The sequence below is a fragment of the Mastigoproctus giganteus genome, chromosome 8 (genome assembly GCF_048544385.1).
Source record: "Mastigoproctus giganteus isolate SK-2022 chromosome 8, ASM4854438v1, whole genome shotgun sequence".
Lineage (NCBI taxonomy): Eukaryota > Metazoa > Arthropoda > Arachnida > Uropygi > Thelyphonidae > Mastigoproctus > Mastigoproctus giganteus.
The window spans coordinates 73,398,198-73,421,911 of NC_143582.1; the positions used below are offsets into that span (position 1 = coordinate 73,398,198).

Below are 23,714 nucleotides of genomic sequence, written 5' to 3' on the forward strand. Positions count from 1 at the left end.
AATTTTCATAATCTCCCCCCCCCCCCAATTTATTAATGAGGTAGAGAACTTCTATTTTCCAGCAAAGTTGTTGGGGGGGGGGGGTGACTATTTATTACAATGGTGTTAAACCCTTGGAATAAGATTGTATGGTTCTTTATGAAAACTGTATATATACATATGGACAAATCAAACAGTATACTAAAGTAATATTGAATTTTCTATCTTTGAACATGAGACATTTATTTCATAGACATTAACACTGGCCTACAACGATCAGATACAAAAAGGACTTGAGGACATGATCACAATACCATTTACAATGCCAGTTAATCCAACAATTAAAAAATGGTTACAGATACTACCCAGCTTGCAACCAAATATAACAAAATGTTACATGACTAAGAAATGCACCTTTATGAAAGGTTGAAAGTGTTGGCAAGTGACTATAAGTAACATTTCTTGTATATTATTTGAAGTAAAAGCTTTCCAGTTTTGTACATAAAACTGAAATAACAATCTTTAAAAGTAAAACAAAAATTATAATAAAACTTCATTGGTTGAATGGCACAAATTCCTATAATTTCAAAAATAAATAAAAATAAGTGCAGATTTACACAAACATACATATACATTATATGTATATCTCTCTATACATATATCAAAATTTAAGCATTTGTTGTATATAACTCAAAAAATAATTTAATTTTAATAAATGTAACTGACTAGGCTCAGCACTTTACCCTTCTGAACACACTAAAATGCTGGACAACAGTGTCCAGATCCTGACATTAGTACAGCAGAATCATGTGGAAAGTGATGTGGCAGGCAAATGAACAATAAAAATAATTAAGGTTCTGACATTAAAAGCAGTTCCTTTGGTCAACCACTTTCCTAGAACACAATGGGAATGTTACCGGTTATAGTGTTTCTGCAAAAAGAAAAAGATATTAAGTGTATAGAATAAAACAGTATACTTATTACAACTCTAAAACTCTAGCTTAAAACCAAGTCCAATAGTGCTGTTTATATTTAAACACCATTCACTTAAAAAGAAAAAAAAAAAAAGAGCAAATCCATCCATAAATCTAATTTAGAAGAACAGAACTTAAAAATTTGTGTATCTAGATAGATGAACTATCACAAACAGAAGGCATATCCTTTGGGGTGAACCATTCTCAGTTTCCATATTAATAAAATATGGATGGGCATGGAATTAACCTGTACAAATTATTTCTTTATAAATGGACATATTAAAAAATATGTTCCAGAATGGAACTATCTCATTTTATGAGTCTATTATGCATAGTATAATAGGCTCATATAATGAGAGACTTTACCTATACTAAATAAATGGTATAATTATTGCTTATTTGTAATTGAAATCTCATAAGAGAGAAATACACAGCTGTCATATACAGTCAATTCTGGTTATTTGGGACTAGTGCATTTTGCCCCAATTATGCAAAGTTTCACGTAAATAGTTAAAAACACAGCTTTACGATAGATTTTCTGTACAATAAAATCACGTTACGACAGACTCGCCATAGTACAGTACAGTACAGTACCATTCACTGTACAATATGTAGTAAGTGTTGGTCATTGTGATCATGTTTGTGAATTAAAGTTTAATTCTATTAAACAGCGATTCTAATTAGCAAAAATAGGAGGAATATTATCCACAGGCTATAAAAGTAAAGATTAAGTTCAAATCTACACTTTATCATGTTACCAATTAAAAAATTAAATGATGCATGAAAATCGGAAGATATTTTCCACAGATTAGCAAAATAAATTTATGCTTACATGCATAGCTTAATTAATACATACTGTAATATGTACATACTAACTAGTTGACATTTGTGAGTGGGGGTTAAAATTTAAAACAGTAAAAAAGATAAGCAATCAATAAGAAAGAACACGGCCCGCACAAGTGAGAATGGAGTAACAAGTTACGAAGCTTAAAAAATAGGAATGAAGAGCAGATTCTGAAAATAAATTTTTTTCTATGACTGAAGGAAGCACTAAAGAAAAGCCCAATAAACAGGGGACTGCTAATCGTTTTTGTTTTATGGTTGTGACCTCCAGAAATCCGACCGAACCACGTAGTATGGTTGGAGACAATCGGAGGGTAATCTCGAGTGCTGCGGTCTCCTGCTCCAATTAAGCGAAGTAAACCCTGGCTATTTTCTCAATTGGGTTCTGTTCTTTAAGATAGTTTTTGTCATAGCATTGCAATTGGAAACCAGGCAACTCTTCTTTTGCTTTATATATGTTGCTTATTTGGAGTGGCTCCTACACAGAGTCAGATTGTTGGTAACATTCTTACAAAAGCTTTTTTCTAAGCCTAATCTCAAACATGGTTGCAAATTCTGTAAACCACTATGAAGCACATCCTTCTGTATTCTTCAATTAATATTAGTTCCATAAACTTTTTTCAAAGGATGTGTATGATGAATGGGACAGGATCCCTCCTTGATCGTTGCAATCAATTATAAACGGTAGTAAATTCGATGGTATTGCATTTGTGAAAATACCGATAGCTGGAATTGTGTGGGTTTTTGGATTATGGTGAAATGTGTTTCCCCTTCGCTGCAATCTTCAATCATATAAAAACAAAAATAAATTTTCAGAATCTGCTCTTTTTTTTTAAGCTTTGTAAATTTGTTACTCCATGCGAATCATGTTAGTTGCAATTTGTGCATACCGCTAAAAAAATGCATATGCATGCTATTGTGAAATTTATAAAGAAAAGAGAAGAGATTATCTTGGAACAAATGCTTCAAGAAGCATTTCTGAAGACTACAACTCCTTGTGCAACAAACCAACAATGAGTGTGCATTTAGTCGATGAATAAACATTCTTTAATATTTGTAAATGATAAATAATTTCTTTAAATTATAATTTGCTTGATTTTACAGGCTATATTTTCATTTCTTTGGATAAATCAATCATTGTTTAAAGATAAATTAATTAGCTAACTAATTTCATTATTGAGAACTGTAACCCCTGTTTTTAACATTGTCTACGAGTAATAAATTCCTGCTTTATGAGCACGCGGTAGGAACTACCTGTATTTTTCTGTGGATCTGGACTTCCTTACAGTTGGATTTTCAGTCCAGAATCTGAATTTATTTGGAATTGAGTAAACAGGACTAATATTGAGAATTAGTAGGAATGAAAGAAGTCTACGAAATAACTAAAAACAGTTCCCCCCCCCTTTCTTCTTTGATCCTCTCAACTGAGGAACATATGGTGAGATCTTTTATCAGTACTGAATTTTGGGATAAGAGGCTGATCACACAACACCACACTATGTGAACATTACTCACCACTCCACAGATTGGATACAGTACCTCCATATACACATAGCAGTGTTACCATAGTGTGGCTGAGAGCCACCTTCTCCTACTGAAAAAAAAAAAAAAAAAGTCCTTTCTACACACATTGTATTCCCTATATTCAAACTCTGCATCTCTTATATCTGTAGGGATATCAGAGACATGAGTAACCACATGTCTCTGATATCCCTACAATACCCATGGAAGTATCTGTAGAAGAAGCATGCAGCAGAAACAGTACGTCTATGAGAAAGTGAGTGGAGAGACTCTGTTAGAGATGAATCATTAATTAACCTAACTGCCCTCTTCTGAATGGAATCAAGAAGCCTGAGAGAGGTTTTGGGGGCACCACCCCAGTTGTGAGAACAATATTCCATGGCAGGGCGGATTTGCGATTTATACAGAGTGAGCAGCTGTTTGGAAGAAAAGTAACGCCAAGAGCGAAAGAGAAAACCAAGTTTTTTAGATGCAGAGGAAGCAATATTTGTAATGTGCTTGTGCCAAGAGAGATTGGAAGTCAGGGTAATCCCCAAAAGAGATATATCATTTTGTCTAGAAATCAGAGTGTCACTAAAGATAAGCATAGGAGCAGAAGAATCCTTTTTGCGAGATATAAGACAAGACTGAGTTTTAGAAGGGTTGAAATCAACTAAGTTTTCTTTGCCCCACTGGAGAATTACCTGAAGTTCGTCATTTAAGGAATTGGTAGCAGATTTTCAAGAAGTTGAAGCTGATTGAGCAGGACAACGTTTCTCAAAATGGAAAGTGGAATGCAATGTGCTATCATCGGCAAAACTATGGATAGGATTTCCAGTCAATGGAAGAAGGCCATTTATATAGAAGAGGAAAATAGTGGGGGAAAGAACTGAACCTTGGGGGACACCAGCATTAGTGGAGAAGTTAGAAGACAGAGAGCCATCTACCATCACCCTCAGTGAGCGATCAGAGAGAAAACTGGATAACCAATTACTAAAAACAGTTGGCAAACCATAAGATGGAAGCTTGTTTAGAAGACCTTTATGCCAAACACGATCAAAAGCCTTTGAGATGTGGAGAGCAACTACTTGTGTTTCACCGAACCTTTCCATTGAATTAGTCCATAAATGGGTAACATAAGCCAGAATATCACCAGTGGATCGACACTGAGGGAATCCATACTGGCAATCGTTGATCAGAAGGAAGGTTTCTAGGTAGTTTAAGAGTTGGCGGTTAATTGATTTCTCCATTACTTTAGAAAGAGTAGAAGTAATTGCAATGGGACGATAATTGGATGGGGGGGGGGGGATTTGTCACCCTTTTTAGGAACTGGTTGGATATGAGCAAATTTCCAAGTAGAAGGAAAAACACCTTTGGATTAAGAAAGTGAAAAAAGGCGGCAAAGAATAGGAGTAAGTTCAGGAGCACAGGTTTTGAGAACAAGTGGAGAAATACCATCAGGACCTGGAGCTTTCTTAGCATTAAGATTCATCAAAATCCTTCTGATATCCTTTTGACGGAAAACCACAGGAGGCATTGAATGGAGCGTGTTGGGAATGGTGGGAGGTGTTTTACCAAGATCATTAATACATGAGCTGGAAGAAAAATGGGATGCTAGCAGGTCAGTTTTATCCTTAGCTGAAGTGACAACAGAACCATCTGGTTTGGACAGAAGTGGGAGCAGAGATGGGCAAAAGTTGCAGCCAATAGCTTTGGCAAGAGACCAGAATGCTCGGCTACCATTAGGGCAAGAAGCAAGTTTTCTACTCTTAGCCTGTTCAAACTCTAGTTTGGACTGATTAATAACTGCTTTACAATTGTTGTGAGCTTTGGTGTAGGCAGAAAATGAAACTGAAAAATTAGAAACAAGCCAATTACGATATGAAACATTCTTCTCTTGAACAGCCTTAGCACATTTATTGGAAAACCAAGGTTTAGATAAAGGACGAGATTTTATAGTGGAGTGTGGGATAAAGGATTCCATTCCTACAAGGATAATTTCACTGACACGATCTGAGCAAATGTTGACATCAGAAGTTTTGAAACAATAATCCGACCAAGGAAAAGAAGAGAAGTCTCGCAGGTCATCCCATTTTGCATTCTTGTAATGCCAAACAACACAAGGTTGGGAATAGCCATGAGATAAAGGTTCCATTGGAGAAGTGACAATCACCAAGTTGTGATCTGAAGTGCCTAAAGGACCTCTCACTTCGACCGTGTACTTAGAAGGATTGTGAGAAAAAGATCAAGCGTATTGGCTGTATGATTAGGATTGTCCGGTATTCTTGTAGGTAAATGAACAATCTGTGCTAGGGCGTTAGTAATTGCAAAAGCCTCAGCATCTCGACCTGCTATGTTGGTGTGAATAGAAAACGGAAGCCAGCTGGAGTTGTGAACATTAAAATCACCAAGGAAAATTACCTCACTGTTAGCAAAGTTGGACTGGAGAAAGTCAAGTTGCAAAGAGAGGAAGTCAAAGAGCTCCAAGTGATTAGTGGAGTTTGGAGAATGGTAGAGACAACAGATGAATTTGACACAATGAGGTAGAGAGATTTTAAGCAAGAGAAGATCAAAGAGAGGAGATTCCAAATTGCCAAGTCTCTGACAGGGAATATCAGAACGGACATATGCACAAGTACCACCTTTGAGGTGAAAGGAATCATACAGGGAATAATTTGGGCATCTGAGATGAGCAGTAGTTGAATCAACCGATAACTGAGATTCTGTCAGAAAAAGTACATGGGGTTGGGCAGACTGCAAGTGGAAATGGACATCGTTGAGATTAGAATTGAGACCACGTATATTTGTGAAATGAATTAGGAAGTGCTTGGGAGGTTTAGATCTTTTCGCAGATAAGCTTGCTCTATTAGTTTGACAATTCATGGTGTATTCAATAGTAAGAAAAAGTGGGTGGGACATGCTGTATGAAGTAATGAAATTTGTTGGATATGGCGTACACGTGGTAAGAATATACCCAGATCCTTGACATAACGTGGCCTCGACAATGCTCCCCGCATACACACTACTCGGACTCCCTCCAGTCACTATCTGGCAGAGTAGAGGTAGCAAGATTACACACTAGCTGATCCGGAAGTTTCCTAGAGAGTTACCAATAGGTTTGGTCCAGTGTACTAACTAGCGGCCGGCCTGCAAACACCGTTTTAGAGCTGTACCCTCGAAATGTAAGGAATATTGGATCTCGCCACGATGTTCATCATAACCTCAAGTCATCAATCATACTGCATGATGGAAGAGATTAGGGAAGGGTTGACCGGAACTTAGCTCTAGAGACTAAACATGGGTTCCACCACTTCAAGCCTTCAATAAGCAAAGTGGTGGTATTTCACCGGTTGATGAGAGTCATCTACCACCTAGAACTGCCTGGTAACATAGAGGGGCGGCGTTCCTCCATGTGGTGTGGGCGCCACACCTCGACCCCTGCTTACGTTGGTTCACACCTGGGTGGTCACCCACCATGTACTTGTGCATGGAGGTTATACCCAGGATTACTAACAGTCCCACCATCGTGAAGGTGCAAGCAGAGGATTTGGCTGTCATAGACCGTCTGGACTTTGCCGAAATTGGGTCCACTTGACTTGAGTGTCACCCGAATATCAGTTCCATCAGCATTTTAGACTCCCAGGTAGCAAGTACAGCTTGTCTGGCATATCTGAGTGAATGTCTGTGACAACCTCAAGGACCAACTAAAAGACAAACAGGCACACACTTGCTTAGAGCATAGTAAATAAATTTTACGAACTTGAAAAATTGGTTGTCATCAAATGCAGCCATTACAGAGATCAAAAAACTGGTGCCATTCAGACCTAGGGGATGCAGAAGATTAAGTGCTGTTGGTTAAGAAGCACACAGATTCTAAGGCAGTGCACATGGCTGATATATATTCCTTGGTAAAAAAATTAGAAACCCTTGCAATTGGCATCAACAGATAATGTACAGTATGCAAATTTAAGTTGTCCCGTGGTATGATCATAAGTTCCCTGGTATCGGATAAATACTGTATGATTTCTGATAAAGACAGGTGATCTTTCCGTTTTTAGAAAGCTCCAAATTATTGTTGGAGCACATTTAGCAGGAGCCACAATGGTGAAAACAAAGGAATCACTGGACAACAAAAGGAGAATGCAGCTCTAAAAGGAAATGTAATAGAAAATCAGTACTCCCAAGAAATTAAAGAAAATAGTGCATAAGTCCAGTGGACAGAAAAATCCAATTTTGGCAAAGAAAGATCCATTTACAACCAAGTTATGTGGTCATAACTTGGTTACATGTATGTAAGTGTTTTGTGTAGCAGCGGCATCTGGAACAGTTCAACTCTGCCAGTAATCGTATTGTTTACAGAATGCTGCAGTTTGGCCAAATGCTTATCACATGTGGTTTGTATGTGCCACCATAACCAGGCAGCAGCAAAGTGGATACCCATTCTCTACATAAGGAGAGGTGGGCCTGTTGTTGTTATTTGGTTTTTAGGAGCATTAGCAACTAAGGCCATATTGCTCCGGGATATGCGGTGGTCATTCCCTGACCTTTCCGCATCCTCCGTATTTGGTGGCTCAGGGGCTCGAACCCCGGTCTAATCAAGAAGTATGTGCTACACACTGCTGCTCCTGCCCACCTGGCTACAGAGGTGCCGAGAGGTGGGCCTGTATTAACTTAAATGCACAAAACAGGGAAGATCCTGTACCCACAGAAGGCAATGCTAAATCAGTGGGTGGTACCAGCAGATTTTTCTTGTTGCCCAAACTAAAGGAAGTGGGGAGTCATTGAAGGCTTTGTGAATTTCAGTACTACTAAGGATAATCCTGAAAGACAAGCAGGATGCAAGAAGAAAGCATCCATTCATAATATTGCGTCATTGGAACTCGTTGTGGCAGTTGTCAGTAGCGGCCCTCTTCTATTGAAAATGGTTGAAATTGGAGAGGGTTTCAATCAAAACGTTTACATTGTCAAGTGAAAACTGCGGAACTTTTTCCAGTAGGGAATTTCTAAAGTCACAATTTTATCATGATAATATTGTGCTACTTTCTAAAAGTCTTTTTACATAAATAGTAGTTTAACCTGTTGGTGATGTTATTTGTTTAAAATTAGTGCACTACCAATTTTACAACCAAAATTAGTGAGAGGTAGTACAGCAGTACTACATCTCACAGAACAACAAATGCTGCAAGGGATAAGGTCATTGCATTAACTATGCAATTTAAACAATTTAAATCCCACTGGGCACACACAACAGGACAATTCAGTACTCCTGACTTTATATAATTTCAATATCTGAAATAACTGCATTCAAGGTCATAAAAAAGTCATTTGCTATTTCAGTCAACAAACATGTAAACAGTGGCAGCCTTGGTTTTTGTCAAATGTATATTTAACAGGAGAAATATATATAAAAATTGCAGGAAAATATAAATACAGTCAAGATCTATATGTAACGACATCGATTGTTCCTTTAAAATAATTTTTAAACAGAAATATGACCTTTTCAACAGTGAAAAATACTGTAAATTCAGAAATACAGTAAAAGATGGAAAATAAATCAGAAATAAGTGAGAGTGAATAAATTTTCTAACATTTCAAAACAATTAATTCATTAATACATACATATTAAGAATTATGTCATAAAATATTTGGTTATTTTTTGTTGTACACTGCATTCTACTGTACATCATTCATAAAAATGTTCACATTTGTTTAAACACTCAAATATATTTTTTGCATTTTCTTCCCACTGAAGGCCTCTATGCAAAGTTTCAAATGCTGCCAACATTTCTTGTTTGGAAGGTTTAATATTGCCCTCATTTTCATCCATCTCATCATCGATATTATCACTAGTTCTTTGAATACAGGCAACCCCTGTATAACTCGGTACTTCTACAAGGTTTCGCTCTAACACTGTTAGAGAATTTCGGTAAAATTTGCATAACAGGGTACTTTTCAGCTTTTGTGCACAGAAAAGCCTGCTATTATGCTGGATGTAACTTTTCAACATTTCCACTCTTTTTGAATCCCACTGTTGGGATTAAAAAATTTTTTTTTTTGACTAGCGAGTGAGGATTTGAATCCCCATTCGCTAGTCAAAAAATATTGAGAAATCTCCATTTTATTTTGTTGGGAAATCCCTGAGCTTGTTGAACTTGAGGAAAAATCTAGATTTCAAAGATTTATTACTATTGGATAACAACATCAGGCCATCCAAAAGATTTGTCATTCAAACTTTAAAGTTATGTTCCTAACAACAAAGTTATACTAGGTTAATACAACTTATTTCATTCAGCCATTAGATCAAGGCATTATATTATCCACCCTTAAAACTCATTACATCAGAAAATCTGTACAATGGATTTTTGAAAAAATTTATTCTGAATCTATTGAAGTAATGGAGTCATGGAAACATTTGTCAATTGTGGACCGTATCAGAATCATTGCTTTATCACTGAAAGAAGTAAAACCATCAACATTAAATGCATGTGGAAAAATGTGTGGCCAAAGTCAGTTCATTCAGGTAATATGGTCGAACCGGCAGAAACGGAATCGGTGTGATATTAGAACTTGCTATGTCGATAGGAAGGGAAAGTTTTGATGATATGACTACCGAAGCCCTTGTGGGTAGCACAATTGATAGAATCGCCCTCCTCCCCTGGTATCCCACATACCCTTTTCCCACACAGAGTGGAAAAGAATGAGTTCGAATCCCGTCCATGAGAGGAGGAATTTTTATGGGTCTTTTTCTCTACGTGGCTGAGTTAGTCGGGCTGAGGCGAGGGTACCATGGTTTTTTTTTCTCCTGGAAACTCAGGGTTTTCATCCAGAAAAACAACCTCAGGACATATGCAATTTATAGACAATATACACAAAGTAACATGGCCTTAGTTGCCAATGCTCCTAAAAAAAAAAAGATATGATTATTGAAGATGTTCAAGAATTTACTGGTAGAAAGAGAGGCTGGCGAAGCAGATTGGTGGAAATGGCATCAGAAGTAAAACCAAATCAATTCAGATGATGATAGTGCAGATGAAAATTCTAAACTTCCAAATTTTGCACTGAAAAGCATACAGGAAGGAATAAAGTTAGCCAAGCAATTAGAATCTTATTTTTTTGAATGCAGATTCTTGAATGAAAGGAGCCCAAGGGTTCAAAAGGGAGCTTCAAAAATGCTTGGTTCCATACAATGAAATTCACAAAGATTTATCAAGCAAAAGCAAACAAACCCAGACTACTGATTTTTTAAAGACAGCAGAAGATACACGAAGTCTAGAATGGTGTATTTTTGTTAGCTTTTGGAACATAACCCCCCTCCTTTGTACTTTTTCTTAGTCCTGTATAACATGGTTTCACACAACATTTAATAGGAACCTAACTATCATGTTATATGAGGATTACCTGTACTCTCCGAAATGTTGGAGTCATTCAGATATTCAGCTGCAATGACATCATTATCAACTCTTAAGAATTCATCAAACCTTGCTTGGAACTCTTACTAAGATTTCTCAATGTCTTGTAGTAGTTCATCCCTCTCATTGCTGTTAATTAGCATTTTAGCAAAACAATTCTTAGTCGTCGTTTCAGTCACATCTTGACTCATTAACATATCTATAACATAATCTCTATACGTTGGTTGGTTTCTATTCTCAGTATGCACCTTTGGTAGTTCATTTTCAAATCCTTGGCCCACTGGCTGCAGTTTAGACGAGGTATTCGGAGGGAAGAAAACAAGCTTCACACTTGTAAGTTTCGAAATTACCAAGTGAAGGTGGGCAGGGCAGTTGTTGACAACATGATTTTTCTATTTTCTTTAGTCATCTTTAAAATTTAAAATTCACTGTTCAAAAATTTTTTCAAAACTGTTTCTTTCCAATGGTTTTTTTTGTCTTCTTTCTTTCAACTCCACTTTCATCAGAAATAACTTTTTCAAATAAGCCATGGCACTCTTTAAATTTGTCCAGCCAACCAGAACTGGCTATCACTCTCTCCTAGTTCTCTAATGCAATGCTTACAGTAGAAAACAGGTTAATCAGACCCAATGTCTGCATTGGGAATATGCCTTAATCCATGCCAATGGCTGTGGACACATAGATAGTAGTTGACCAGCACAACTTCTTGGTACAGTAGTGTATAGGATATATAGGTTTTACTACTTCTTTTTAGCCTTTGCTGGTCCACTGTTGGGCAAAGGCCTCTCCCAAACCTTCCATCTTTTTCTATCCCACACCACGCTTGGCCAGTTTCCTCCTGCAGGTTTTATGGGCACCACTAAATTGTAAAATGGTTTAGCTCTTAATTTGTGGAATTAATCCCTTTAGCTCTTAAAAGCTAAAGGAATTAATTCTTAATCCTTTTAGCTCTTAATTCGTGCTTTATATTGCCTAAAGGCCAGAGGTGTGAAGAATGCGTACCTACGTCTCTCGAAATAGTTTGTTACATGGAAACGATTTTCAATGTAACGATCAAGGGGAAATCAAAAAAACTTGCTATATGGAAGTTTGTTAAAGAGAAGTCCAAATGTAAGGTTTTACCGTACATTGGGGTAATTGATTCCCTGATGTCTGAAGTCTAGCACAGATCTTTACCAATTTCATTCTGTACTAACCAATGAGTATATCAGTTATTCTTTAGAGAAAATTTTGTCTCTACTTTCTTCAATATATTGATGGAAAGTTAATCAACAGGTTCACAAATGCAGCCTTCTGTCAGACAGTGGCACTGCTTAACTAATGAAGCATTGCATTCAATTTACTAATTAGTTTGGGGTGGATAACATTCTATTTTTAGATGTAATGTTTCAGACCAATTAATGAACAATGAATTGGCACCTATGCCTAGACAGTTAAGTGGTACTGCTTGTGTCTTGTTTAGTCAGGCATGGACTCAACTTTTGTTATGAGTCAGTGAGAAGTGATGGTATTGTAAAGGTGAAATTGGATGAACAACATGCAGCTATCCATCCTATATTCTCAACTGTCTTGAACTTCAAGTTATGAAAGTCACATAGTTGGTTACCTCCCCCAATTCTGCAACAACTACATGTATTCTCTATTATCCAGATGTCTGTGCAGCTTATGAAGGTACTGCACAATTATTGTATCCAGTGTAGCCAGCAACGACCTATCATTACATGTGTTAACCTACATTTTGCTCTATATGCAGAGTGGGTTGATTTACTTGTGTCTTATGGGAATGTCAAGTAGAAGGCTGTAATGATCACAAGTCTAAACAAGATGGCATTGCATTCATACAGCACATTTTGCTCATTGTTTCTCTCTCTCTCTAGGCTGGTGAAAGTAGCATTATCACTTTAATCCTTACCATACTGAGGTAGTTGATTGTGTTCATAATTTTCAATGGTGTACTTGGTTTGAGTTCCTATACATCCTTACTTCTGGTCCTATACAAATTGAAATTTAGAGGCAGATGCATCTCATTACAGAGGAAACCACGTTATAGTATGATAACTGCTGGCATTTGATTTATTCTGTATTGAGGAGCTTTAGATTATCGCTTTCAGTGTCTGACTGATCCCCCCCCCCCAAATAAACATAGTATAACATTATAAATCCATGGTTTGTGCAGGATTTTGAAGTGCCATACACAGTTACTGTACATGAGTTAATAAACAAGCATTTAGCTTAGAAAGTTGTTATATTTTAATGATTTTTATTACATTTTATACTCAATTTTTTGTAATTATAAGTATTTTTTTTACATATAAGCATCTAATAAACACCAGGGATAATTTAGAGATGTGTTTCATAATTCTGAATACACCTTACACAAATTTTGGTATTCATTAGAAATTTTATAACCATTCAGATCAATTACTTGATCTGAATGATTATAACATAAAAATTGGAATTTAAGTTTATTTAAATAAACTTAATTAAGTAAGACTGAAGAATAAATTCCTGATATGTGCATTGCATATTAACTTTACAGTATTGGTCAGAATTCTTTTCTGTATTTCAGGTTCAAGTAAATATGATAACCTTAACTTAAAATGTCTCACAGATGCAAAGTTGCATGATATCTTTTATTCAAATGGATTTTGAAATAAAAATGAAGGACCAGAGCATTTTTCATACACAAATTCTTACCTGTCCTTGTTCACCTTGATTCTCGTTCTGCAGGGGCAGAGCCACTTCTTCGTGGAATGGCACCCCGACTGGGTTTTTTTTGGACTGGAATCAGAGATCGCCGACGACCTCCAGCAGGTACACCAATCTTTTCTTCATCGGGAAGATTAACTGATGGCAACGGTTGTCCATTATTTATACCAGTGACATTTTTAAGGTTAAAAGAGGCTTCTTCAGCAGATAACTTTTTGTGATTAGAAGGTATTTGTCCTGCAATGTCAAAACTTTTATTAGTATTCGAGCTGTTTGGAAAAGATACCTTTGAATCATTATGACTGGGCATTCTGCATGTAGGATCAGTAGAATTCCTAGAAATGCCATCACTAGAGTCTTTGTCAAATGGTTGATTTAAAAATAAGGTTGCCTTCTGCTTTAACTGAGGCATATGTGATAACTCAATCCTAGTAGGAACACTTATGTTCTCAGTATTTCGTGTAAGAAGTTCCCACCTCTGTCTCAGTTCTTGGAAATGTCTACCTTCTTGGGGTGTGTGATCAACATTGGCACTAGCATCTTCATTCTTTTGTCCTATTTCCTGAAAAGTGAAGGGATACACTGATGTCCCAGACCAGCACTCAGTATTATCCATTTTTTTCTGCACCGTGGTGTCAATTTTGCAACAGGTTGCCAGAGTCAGTTCTAAGGCAAAAGGATACTGGGAGAGTGGCTGGAGAAAACCTGTCACTTCTTTCTGATAATGAACAGATGAAGGCATAATTAATAACCTAAGGAGGGATTTAGGATGATAATGATGATGTATTACAGTACTACAAGATAATAAATGAGTCATCCATGTATGTAACCAGCCCAGACTGAAAAAGAAAGAAAACTACATTAGCAAGCAATAATGGCTGTGATGAGGCAGGGAATCCCACTTCATCTAATAGTGTGCCCTTTCATCTGAAAGGGCACACTGTTAGAAGTATCTTATGTTATAAATTGCAAAATGTTATTTTTAAATAAAATTCAACAGTATTACTCAAAAATAACTTAAATTCCTAATGAAATTAAAACAGTAAACTGCTGAATTATTCAGAAGGTATATATATATATATATATGAAAAGACATTCAGAACTCAGAATATCACAGGGAGATGCACTAAATTAGGAATTTGTCATACTTTACGATAAATAAACACAGTGCGTTCAAAAAGGCCAGCTTGCATGTATTGTGACAATTTGCATGTAATTGATTATGAAAATAATTCTATTATATGCAATTGAGGTGGGGGGGGAAGAATATTCCTGAACTGAACTATTGAGTACGTGGGAACAGCCATTTGCCTTTACTTTTGATACCACTGGATTAAATCCCTCTACTACTGTGCCTTTGTTTTTCTTCTTCCATTTTATTTGAAAATGGAAATTAATTGATTATGAAATTTGCCAATTTCGTAATCAACTAATATGTATATAATCAATTACTAATCATGCTCATCAGTAATCCAAGTGGGATGTGTGTTCCATGGGCATGTTTTTTTTGTTTTTTTTTTTTATGAAAATCCCAAACACGAGAGGTATTAGAACCTATAGTACTTGGTACTGTGCATGGTTGAGAAGATATATGTTGACATTAGCCAAACTTCTGTTGATTTTAATTTTAAGGAAATACATATGAAGGAGGGTGGTTCCAGAGAACAGAAGTTGAATGAATAAATAAGGAAAGAGGGTTCTGTGAGTTGAAGTTGGACAGTAAAAGGATGTTGACTGGTAGCAGCACAAGTTTGGACTCTTTGGAAGAAAGAGAGCTGGAATTATAGAAGCCAATTCAGAAGAACGGTGCCCATGGATGAATGGGCATGTTGCAGAAACAGAACTTCTATGAGACAGAGTGGAGAGACTCTGTTAGAGATGAGTTATTAATTAACCTAACTGCCCTCTTTTGAATGGAATCTAGAAGCCTGACAGAGGTTTTGGGTCACTGTCCCCGATGTAGGAACAATATTCCATGGTAGGACAGATTTCTGATTTGTACAGAGTGAACAGCTATTTGGAATAAAAGCAACACCGAGAGCGAAAGAGAAAACCCAGTTTTTCAGATGCAGTGGAAACAATATTTGTGGTGTGCTTACGACAAAAGAGAGATTAGAAGTCAGGGCAATCCCCAGTAGAGATGTGATCTTGCCTAGAAATCAGAGTGTCACCAAAGATAAGGATAGGAGCAGAAGAATCCTTTGTTTCAAGATATAAGACAGGAATGAGTTTTAGAAGGATTGAAATCAACTAAGTTATTTTTGCCCCACTGGAGATCAGCATTTAAGGAATTGGTAGTGGATATTCAAGAAGTTGAAGATATTTGTATTTTGCACAAATAAACCTGGGCTAGATTTCTCAAACTTGAAGGTGGAATGCAATGTGCTATCATCAGCAAAACTATGGACAGGATTTCGGTCAATTGAAGAAAGTCATTCATGTACACGAGAAAAAGAATGGGAGAAAGAATCTTGGGGAACACCAGCATTAGTGGAGAAGTTAGAAGACAGAGTCATCTCCTATCACTTGCATTGAGCGGTCGAGAGAAAACTGGATACCCAATTACAAAAAACAGTTGGAAGACCTTTATGCCAAACACGATCAAAAGTCTTTGAAATGTCAAGAGCAATTGTTTAAGTTTCACCAAACTTTTCTAGTGAATTTGTCCATAGATGGGTAACACAAGGCAGAATATCACCAGTGGATAGATACTGATGGAATCCTTGTCTGAATTGATCAGATGTAAGTTTTCTAGATAGTTTAAGAGTTGGAGGTTAATTGATTTCTCCATTACTTTAGAAAGAGTAGAAGTAATTGCAATGGGAGGGATCTGTCACCCTTTTTAGGAACCGGCTGAATATGAGCAAATTTCCAATCAGAAGGGAAAACATCTTATGGAATAAGAAAGTGAAAAAAGGTGACACAGAACAGGAGTAAGTTCAGGAGCACAGGTTTTGAGAATAAGTGGAAATATACAATCAGGACCTGGGCTTTCTTAATATCAAGATTCGTCAAAATCCTTCTGACATTCTTTTGATGGAAGACCACAGTAAGCATTGAATGGAATGTACCAGGAATGGGGGGAGTTGATTTACCAAGATCAACACAGGTTGGGGAAAAAATAGGATACTAGTAGGTCAGCTTTATCTTTGGCTGAAGTGGCAATAGAACCATCTGGTTTTCGCAGAGGTGGGAAAAAGTTGCAGCCAGTAGCTTTGTCAAGAGCCCAGAATGCTCGGCTACTATTTGGACAAGAAGCAAATTTACTTCTCTTAGTCTGTTCGAAATCTAGTTTGGACTGATTAATAACTGCTTTACAATTGTTGGAGCTTTTGTGTAGGCAGAAAATGAACCTGGAGATTTGGAAACAACCCAATTGCCAAACAATACAAGGTTGAGATTGACCATGAGAGAAAGGCTCCATTGGAAGATAGGCCTTCACCAAGTTGCGATCTGAGGTGCCTAGAGGACCACTCATCTCGCCCGTGTACAGTCAGTTCTGCTATAATGCGAAACATGTTCCTAAAAATCTCTGCATTATGGTATTTCATGCATTAAAAACAACAGGGCTTATGGAAAAATAGGGATGAGGCAGAGCACTCAAAAAAAAAAAAAAAAAAATTTTTCAGTCTCGTAAGTAAAACACAAAAAAAAAAAAAAAAAAATAGAAACCCAATAAAATTGCTAACATAGGTTTAAACATCTTAAATTCCTAATAAATAAATAAATATTAGAGTAAATATAGCACTTTACCTTGACAAGGTATGAAGTTTGCTTGTTTGAAGTGGGTGTGGTGAAGGGCTGTAGCTGGTGAGTTATAGCGAAGAGGTAGGAGGGTTATCATTCTTAGGACAAAATGTTGTTATACCCGACGTGGAAGGGCGTGATTCACTGTCCTGATTTTCTTTCTTTCTTTTGCTCTGGTTTAAAATAGCTATCTAGCTTTTGTTGCTTTTCCTGCCTCCTTTCATACAGGAGCTGTCTTTATGGTTCCAAATGGGTGCGAATGCCACCAAGCACTATCCTACTATGTTCAGTATTACAATCATTATCTTCAATCCACTGCAGGTGCTTTTCAATTCCACTTAAAGCAACTGATAACTCTGGTGTTTTAAGTTCTCTTGGGGCAGCCTGCTGGACTTAATCCTCATCTTGACTTTCAACTTGACTGGCTGCAACAAGTTGTTACAAGTCTTCAGTAGATAGATCCTCATTGTGATTCTAGAAGCTCTTCTACATCTTCATTTTCTAGTTCCTCGAAACCAACTTCTTTTGCAAGAGCAACACAACCTGCTTTGATTTGTTTTAGTTGCTCTGAAGGATCAAAGCCTCCAAAATCGCGAATTAAATGAGGGATAAGTTTCCACCACACAAGATTCAAGCAGTCTTTTGTAACATCATTCCAGGCTTCTATAATCACATCAATAGCAACTTTGATGTTAAATCTCTTCCAAAATTCTATAACAGTTTGTGCCTTGTCACCTTCAGTAGCAGCAATTAACATCTTGAATGTTCACCTTAAATGCTGCTATCAACACCCCGGGTCAAGGGGCTGTAGTAGAGAGGTTGTGTTCGGAGGTAAAAAGATGAATTTGATATTCGGAGAGAGTTCAGCAACCATCTGAGGATAGCTTGGTGTGTTATCAAGAATTATTAGAATTTTAAAATCTAAGTTCTTCTTGCAATAATTCTTGAAAGTGTCATGGTAAGCTTCAACTAAAATATCAGTGAATATTTGCCCAGTCATCCAACCTTTCTTGCTAGATGTATAGTGAACACCAAGGCTGGATTTCACAATTACTTTTAAAGCTCGCAGATTGGCAAAGTGATAAACCACTACTGGTTTTAACTTCAAGTCTCTGCTGGCGTTGACGGCGAACATCACAGTTAAGCAATCTTTTGCAGCCTTAAATCCTGCGGCATGTGCTTCTGCCTTAGAGATGTGGGTCCTTGAAGGCATAAGTTCCCAATAGAGGCTTGTTTCATCCAGGTTGAAAATCTGATCCAATGTGTAGCCGCCTTCAATTATTTTCCGTACCATAGGTGGAAATACCTTTGTGGCTTCCTCATCTGCACTTGTGGCTTTGCCAGACAGCTTAACATTGTGAAAAAGAGTAGTAGTGTTTAAAGCCACTATTAAAAGGAGCCACTTCTGCAGGATTTGGTGATTTCTTTTTAAGATCTTCATATGTAGTTAGTGCTTTCTCTTTCACTGTGAGAAAGCTTGCTCCCGATTTCTTTTTTTTTTTTTGTTTGGTCTTCAATCCATATGCTTAGCAGCCTGTCCATTCTGCTGTTTCTTTAGGACTTGTTCTAATTGACTTTGTGGCACTTGAAGTTGTTCCAGCTATACACGTAGCTTTTATTTTTGTGGCATTGTCTGTGATAGTGCACAATGTGGATTCACTTAAGCCTGTTGCTCTAGAGATATCACGTGTTCTCCGATTTCTTTCAAAACGTTTTATTATTTCAAGTTTCTCTTCTATACTTAATGCTTTCCTTTTGCACTCACTTCTTGGAACTAGGTCGCTTACCCATGTCTGGGATTGCTGTGTGAATATACATTTATAAAGAAAAATTAACAAATGAGGGAGAACAGTCCAAGTCACACACTTGTAGGATAACACACACACACACACGGATGAACCGAGGTAAGAGAGAGAGAGGTGAGAGGTGAGAATATGTAGTGTGTTTCTGCCTTAAAGGCAGAAACACACTATTATCACTTCATACATTGAGTTTACATGTAAACATGTTAAACTTCCAATGTGTGAGAGCCGTATTTCCCATTTAGTTGTATTGGTCGGAGACTATGTATGCTTACGTATATAGCTTAAGTATTACTGTAATATATACATACTAATTGATATATCTGTTCAGACCTTTTTTTTTTTTTTGGATTGTAAAATTTAAAACAGCAAAAGATAAGCAATCAATAACGACAAACACAATACCCACAAAAGAGAAGATTCTGAAAATTTATATTTTTTACATGACTGAAGAGGAAGGGGAAACACGTCTCACCATAGAGATGGTCAGATATCTGCATGAACTTTGTTGCGGCATCACCAGGTTGGCATTTTCGTATCTTCCAGATATAGTATTTAAATTTGTTAAATACCCACAGAATTCCAGCTATCTCTATTACTGCAAATGCAGTAAGATCGAGTTTACTACCCGTTTATAATTAGATTGTGCTAACATAAAAGCCCAATAAACCGGGAGCTGCGCTCCTCCGCTCACACTGTCCAGTCTCATGAAATTTTTGTTCGAACAAAAAAATCTTGTGAATACAGAGAATGACAACAGTGTCTCCGACCAATACAGTTTACAGTAAATGGGAAATATAGCTCTCAACGTTTGACATTTTTTAAGCTTTGTAAACTTGTATGTATTGCTGCGCAAGGTCGCTACGTTCAGCATAGTACTGGGTTTTAAATTAGCCTGGTATTACTTGCAGACAAAATTGCGCATGAACCAACACAAAAATCACGTTGTAGTTGCATTGTTCCCTAATATATCAATCATGTTGGAGCAAATTCACATCATAGCAGAACTGTCTGTACTTAGAAGAGTTGTTTGAGAAAAAGATCAAGCGTGTTGTCTGGTATTCTGGAAGGTAAATGAACAATTTGTGCGAAGTCATTAGTAATTGTAAAAACCTCAGCATCTCAACCAGCTGGAGTTGTGAACATTAAAATCCACCAAGGAATGTTACCTCACTGTTAGGAAAGTTGGATTGGAGAAAGCCAAAGAGTTCCAAATGATTAGTTGAATTGAGAGAACGGTTAGAGGTAACAGATGAATTTGACAGAATGTGGTAGAGATTTTAAGCCAGAGAAGATTCCAAATTACTAAGTCCCTGACAAAGAACATCAGAATGAACATATGCACAAGTACCACCTTTGAAGCAAAGGAATCATACAGCAAATAATTCGGACAACTGAGATGAGCAGTGGTTGAATCAACCAATAACTGGGATTCTGTCAAAAAAAAGTACAGTGGGTTTGGCTGACTGTAACTGGAAATGGACATCATTGAAATTAGAACTGAGACCACATATATTTGTGAAATGAATGAGGAAGTGTTTGGGAGGTTTAGATCTTTTCGCGTATAAGTTTGTTCTATTAGTTTGAAAATTCATGGTGTATTCAGTAGTAAGAAAAGGTGGGGTGGGATATGCTGTATGAAGTAATGAAATTTTTAGATATGGCGTACACACGGTAAGAATATACCTTGCTCCTTGACATAATGTGGCCTCAATAATGCCCTCCACATAAATACTACTCCGACTCCCTCCAGTCACTAACTGGCAGAGTACAGGCAGCGAGATTATGCACTAGTTGATCCAGAAGCCTCCTAGAGAGTTACCAATAGGTTCGGTCTGGTGGACTATTCAGCAGCCAGCCTGCAAACACAGTTTTATAGCACCCTCGAAATGTAAGGAAGATTAGATCCTGCCATGGTGTCCATCATAACCTCAAAAGACATCAACTGTACTGGTGGAAGAGATGGGTGAGGGTTTGCCGGACCTTTGCTCTGGAGCATAAACACACGTTCCACCACTTCAAGCCTACAATAAGCAAAGTGGTGGTACTGCACCTGTTGATGAGTCATCTACCACCTATTATTGCCTGGTAAAACATAGGGGTGGCATTCTTCTGTGAGACGTGGGCACCACACCTTGACCCCTGTTTACGTTGGTTCGCACCTGGGTGATCACCTCCAGTGTGTTTGGTGACATATTTCAGGAATGGCACATGAGGGTTATACCCAGAGTTTCTTACAGTCCCACCATCATGAAGGTGCAGGAAAAGGATTTAGCTGTCACAGACTGACCAGACTTTGCCAAATTTAAGTCCATTTGACTTGAGTGTCACCGAATATCAGTTCCATCGGTATTTTAGACTCCCAGGTAGCAAAGCACAGCTGGACATATCTGAGAGAATGTCTGCAACAGTCTCAAGGACAAATGCATGACCCAAGGCATGTGTGTCATTCTCAAAATAGATTCATTCTGACTGGTTGTGTATCTATTTAAAAATAAAATCACAAAAGAGAAATTATCATTGGTATGTCCATCCAAAACGTAGCAGCATTATATTCTTTAATTCCATATAAAATTTATTGTCAAGTATCCATAAAAATTCTTTTCATATTTGTGGGAGGTCTTGTCTGACCAATTTGATTGGATACTATGATGTGGTCACAAAGGAACTGAATGTCAAAAATAATTTTCATATCATATACAGTACTTGGATTTCAGAAAAGCTTTTGATACTGTTGCACATGGAAGACTGCTGTACAAATTGGAGAGGTATGGCATTAAGGGTAAGTTGGTACAATGGATAAAGGGATGGTTGAGTGGAAATCAATGGACACTGCAAACCTATTTAGGGTAGGATATACTGCTGGCATCCTAGGTGAGGGATTGCTGGCAACCCTCAGAGTGTGGGATTTACAAAGCTTACATTAACCCATTATGGGTAAGATTTTCTGTTGGCATTCCTCAGAGTGCAGGATTTGCAAAAGTTCAGGCTAAGCCAACATGGGTAGGACACTGCTGGCACCATCCATGGTGCAGGATTTGCAAAACTCGGGGCCAATGGCGCTCACACCAGAGCATCTGCTCCTGTGACTTTTCAACATTCACTCTAATTCCTCATTTCGCCTAAACTTGGGTGGATTAACTCTTATCTCTGTATCCATCCACACTCTTCCCCCTTTAATCCCTTCTTCTTCCACACTCCATGAACTCTATTATTATTTTTTTTTTTTTCCCCCTAACTTGGTCTCCATCAGGAAGCTCAGGCAACCCTGGCAGAGGCCAGCCAGAGTAGCATGGGCAGCTTGGCTCACATCCCAGTGGTGGTGGTGGTGGTGGCGGCAGGCAACATGGGGTTCCACTAGGGGTCCTGCAGCCAAGAAGCCAGAGATACAGCAATAAAACATAACACTACTCTGACAGAAACCAGACATTACACCTTTTATGTACTTCTTCACAAAGTACCATCACGAAAACGTGGAAACAACGGTTGGCATCTTCTACAAAATGCTATGCACTTTTGGAGTACAAACTCCACAACAGATATATTTTGTTTCCCAAAATTAAAAGCCCACCTGGAAAGAAAATTTATGATTGAAATGACTGGGGAAATTATTCAGAATGCAACAGTGAAACTATTGACAGTTTCAAAAGAAGCCCATTGGATTGAGGGCGAGAGTTTCCTGTACGGACGTGCCTTTCTGCCGCTACTGGAACAGAGAAGTTTTTTCTGATTTATTTTCTGCTTTATTAGTTTAAATTGACATATTAACTTATTTCTAGAGTAGCTTTATATTCCTATTTACGGTACTTAAAGTTAAAGTAACTTAGATAGAGATTTGTAGGTATTACTTAGTATCGGAAAGGGTATCAAATACACGTGTTTACCGTTCATAGACAGCCGCCATTGTTACGTGAACATTAATCAGTAAATCTATTAATCTTGTCGAACTTCATTGGCAATTAAATTGTACTTTTAACTATACATATAACCACATAGGTTACGGAACATAAATAATTAGTAAAAATAAATAATTAATACATAACTTGATACGGAAGTTATATAAAGGGACTTCGTAGATAACACTCGTTACTGAAACGCGACACAGCATATCCGGAATTCGATAGCATTAGCTTTGTATAGTATAGTGCATAATATAATATTGTCAATTATTCAGTAAATCTATTAATCTTGATAAACTTCATTGTCAATTAAATTGTATTTTTAACTCTATAAATATATATAACGACTTAATCGTAACAAATAATTAATACATAACTAGAGTGCTACACGTGATACGGAAGTTGTATAAAGGGAACACTAGATACCGAAAAAAAAAAAAAAAAAAAACAATATATATATATATATAATATAACTTAAGGATTTAATTTTTGTTTTAATTTTATTGAATTAAATTGGAATCATGACTCTAACCAGAGCAGCAAAGCAAAAGGCTCAAGCTAATGGGAGTGCTGTGGTTCAGGGGAGAACTGAGGGGGCCAGTTGCCCTCTGAATCACAGTCTATTAAAATGCACTGTTTGCTTGATGTTTGCGGAGCAGTTGGGTACGGGACATGATACTGCCAAGGGGGATGTCTTTGTGTGTGCACGATGTAAGGAGTGCAAGGAAATCAGGCGACAACTCAGCGTTGTTATGGGCCTTTATGAGAGCTTGAAGGACAGGGTGGATGCCCTCGAAGGAAATAAATTGAGGGGCCCATCAAGCTCTCAGCTGCCCACATCAACGCCAGAGC

The 23,714-nt window shown here is 37.4% G+C and overlaps 1 protein-coding gene across 2 annotated transcripts in view; it reads right to left on the minus strand.

Annotated features, from left to right (window-relative positions):
* Nucleotides 1-256: 256 nt before the first annotated feature.
* LOC150081630 (uncharacterized) overlaps nt 257-23,714 on the minus strand; it is a 158,818-nt gene continuing 135,360 nt past the window's right edge. For both annotated transcript variants that reach the window (XM_090380572.1, XM_090380571.1), the window contains exons 7-8: nt 13,403-14,253; nt 257-910 (exon numbers count right to left, since the gene is read on the minus strand). In XM_090380572.1, coding sequence (XP_090236698.1) covers nt 13,413-14,253 — 841 coding nt within the window. In that variant the 3' untranslated portion in view covers nt 257-910; nt 13,403-13,412. The remainder of the gene's footprint in view (nt 911-13,402; nt 14,254-23,714) is intronic.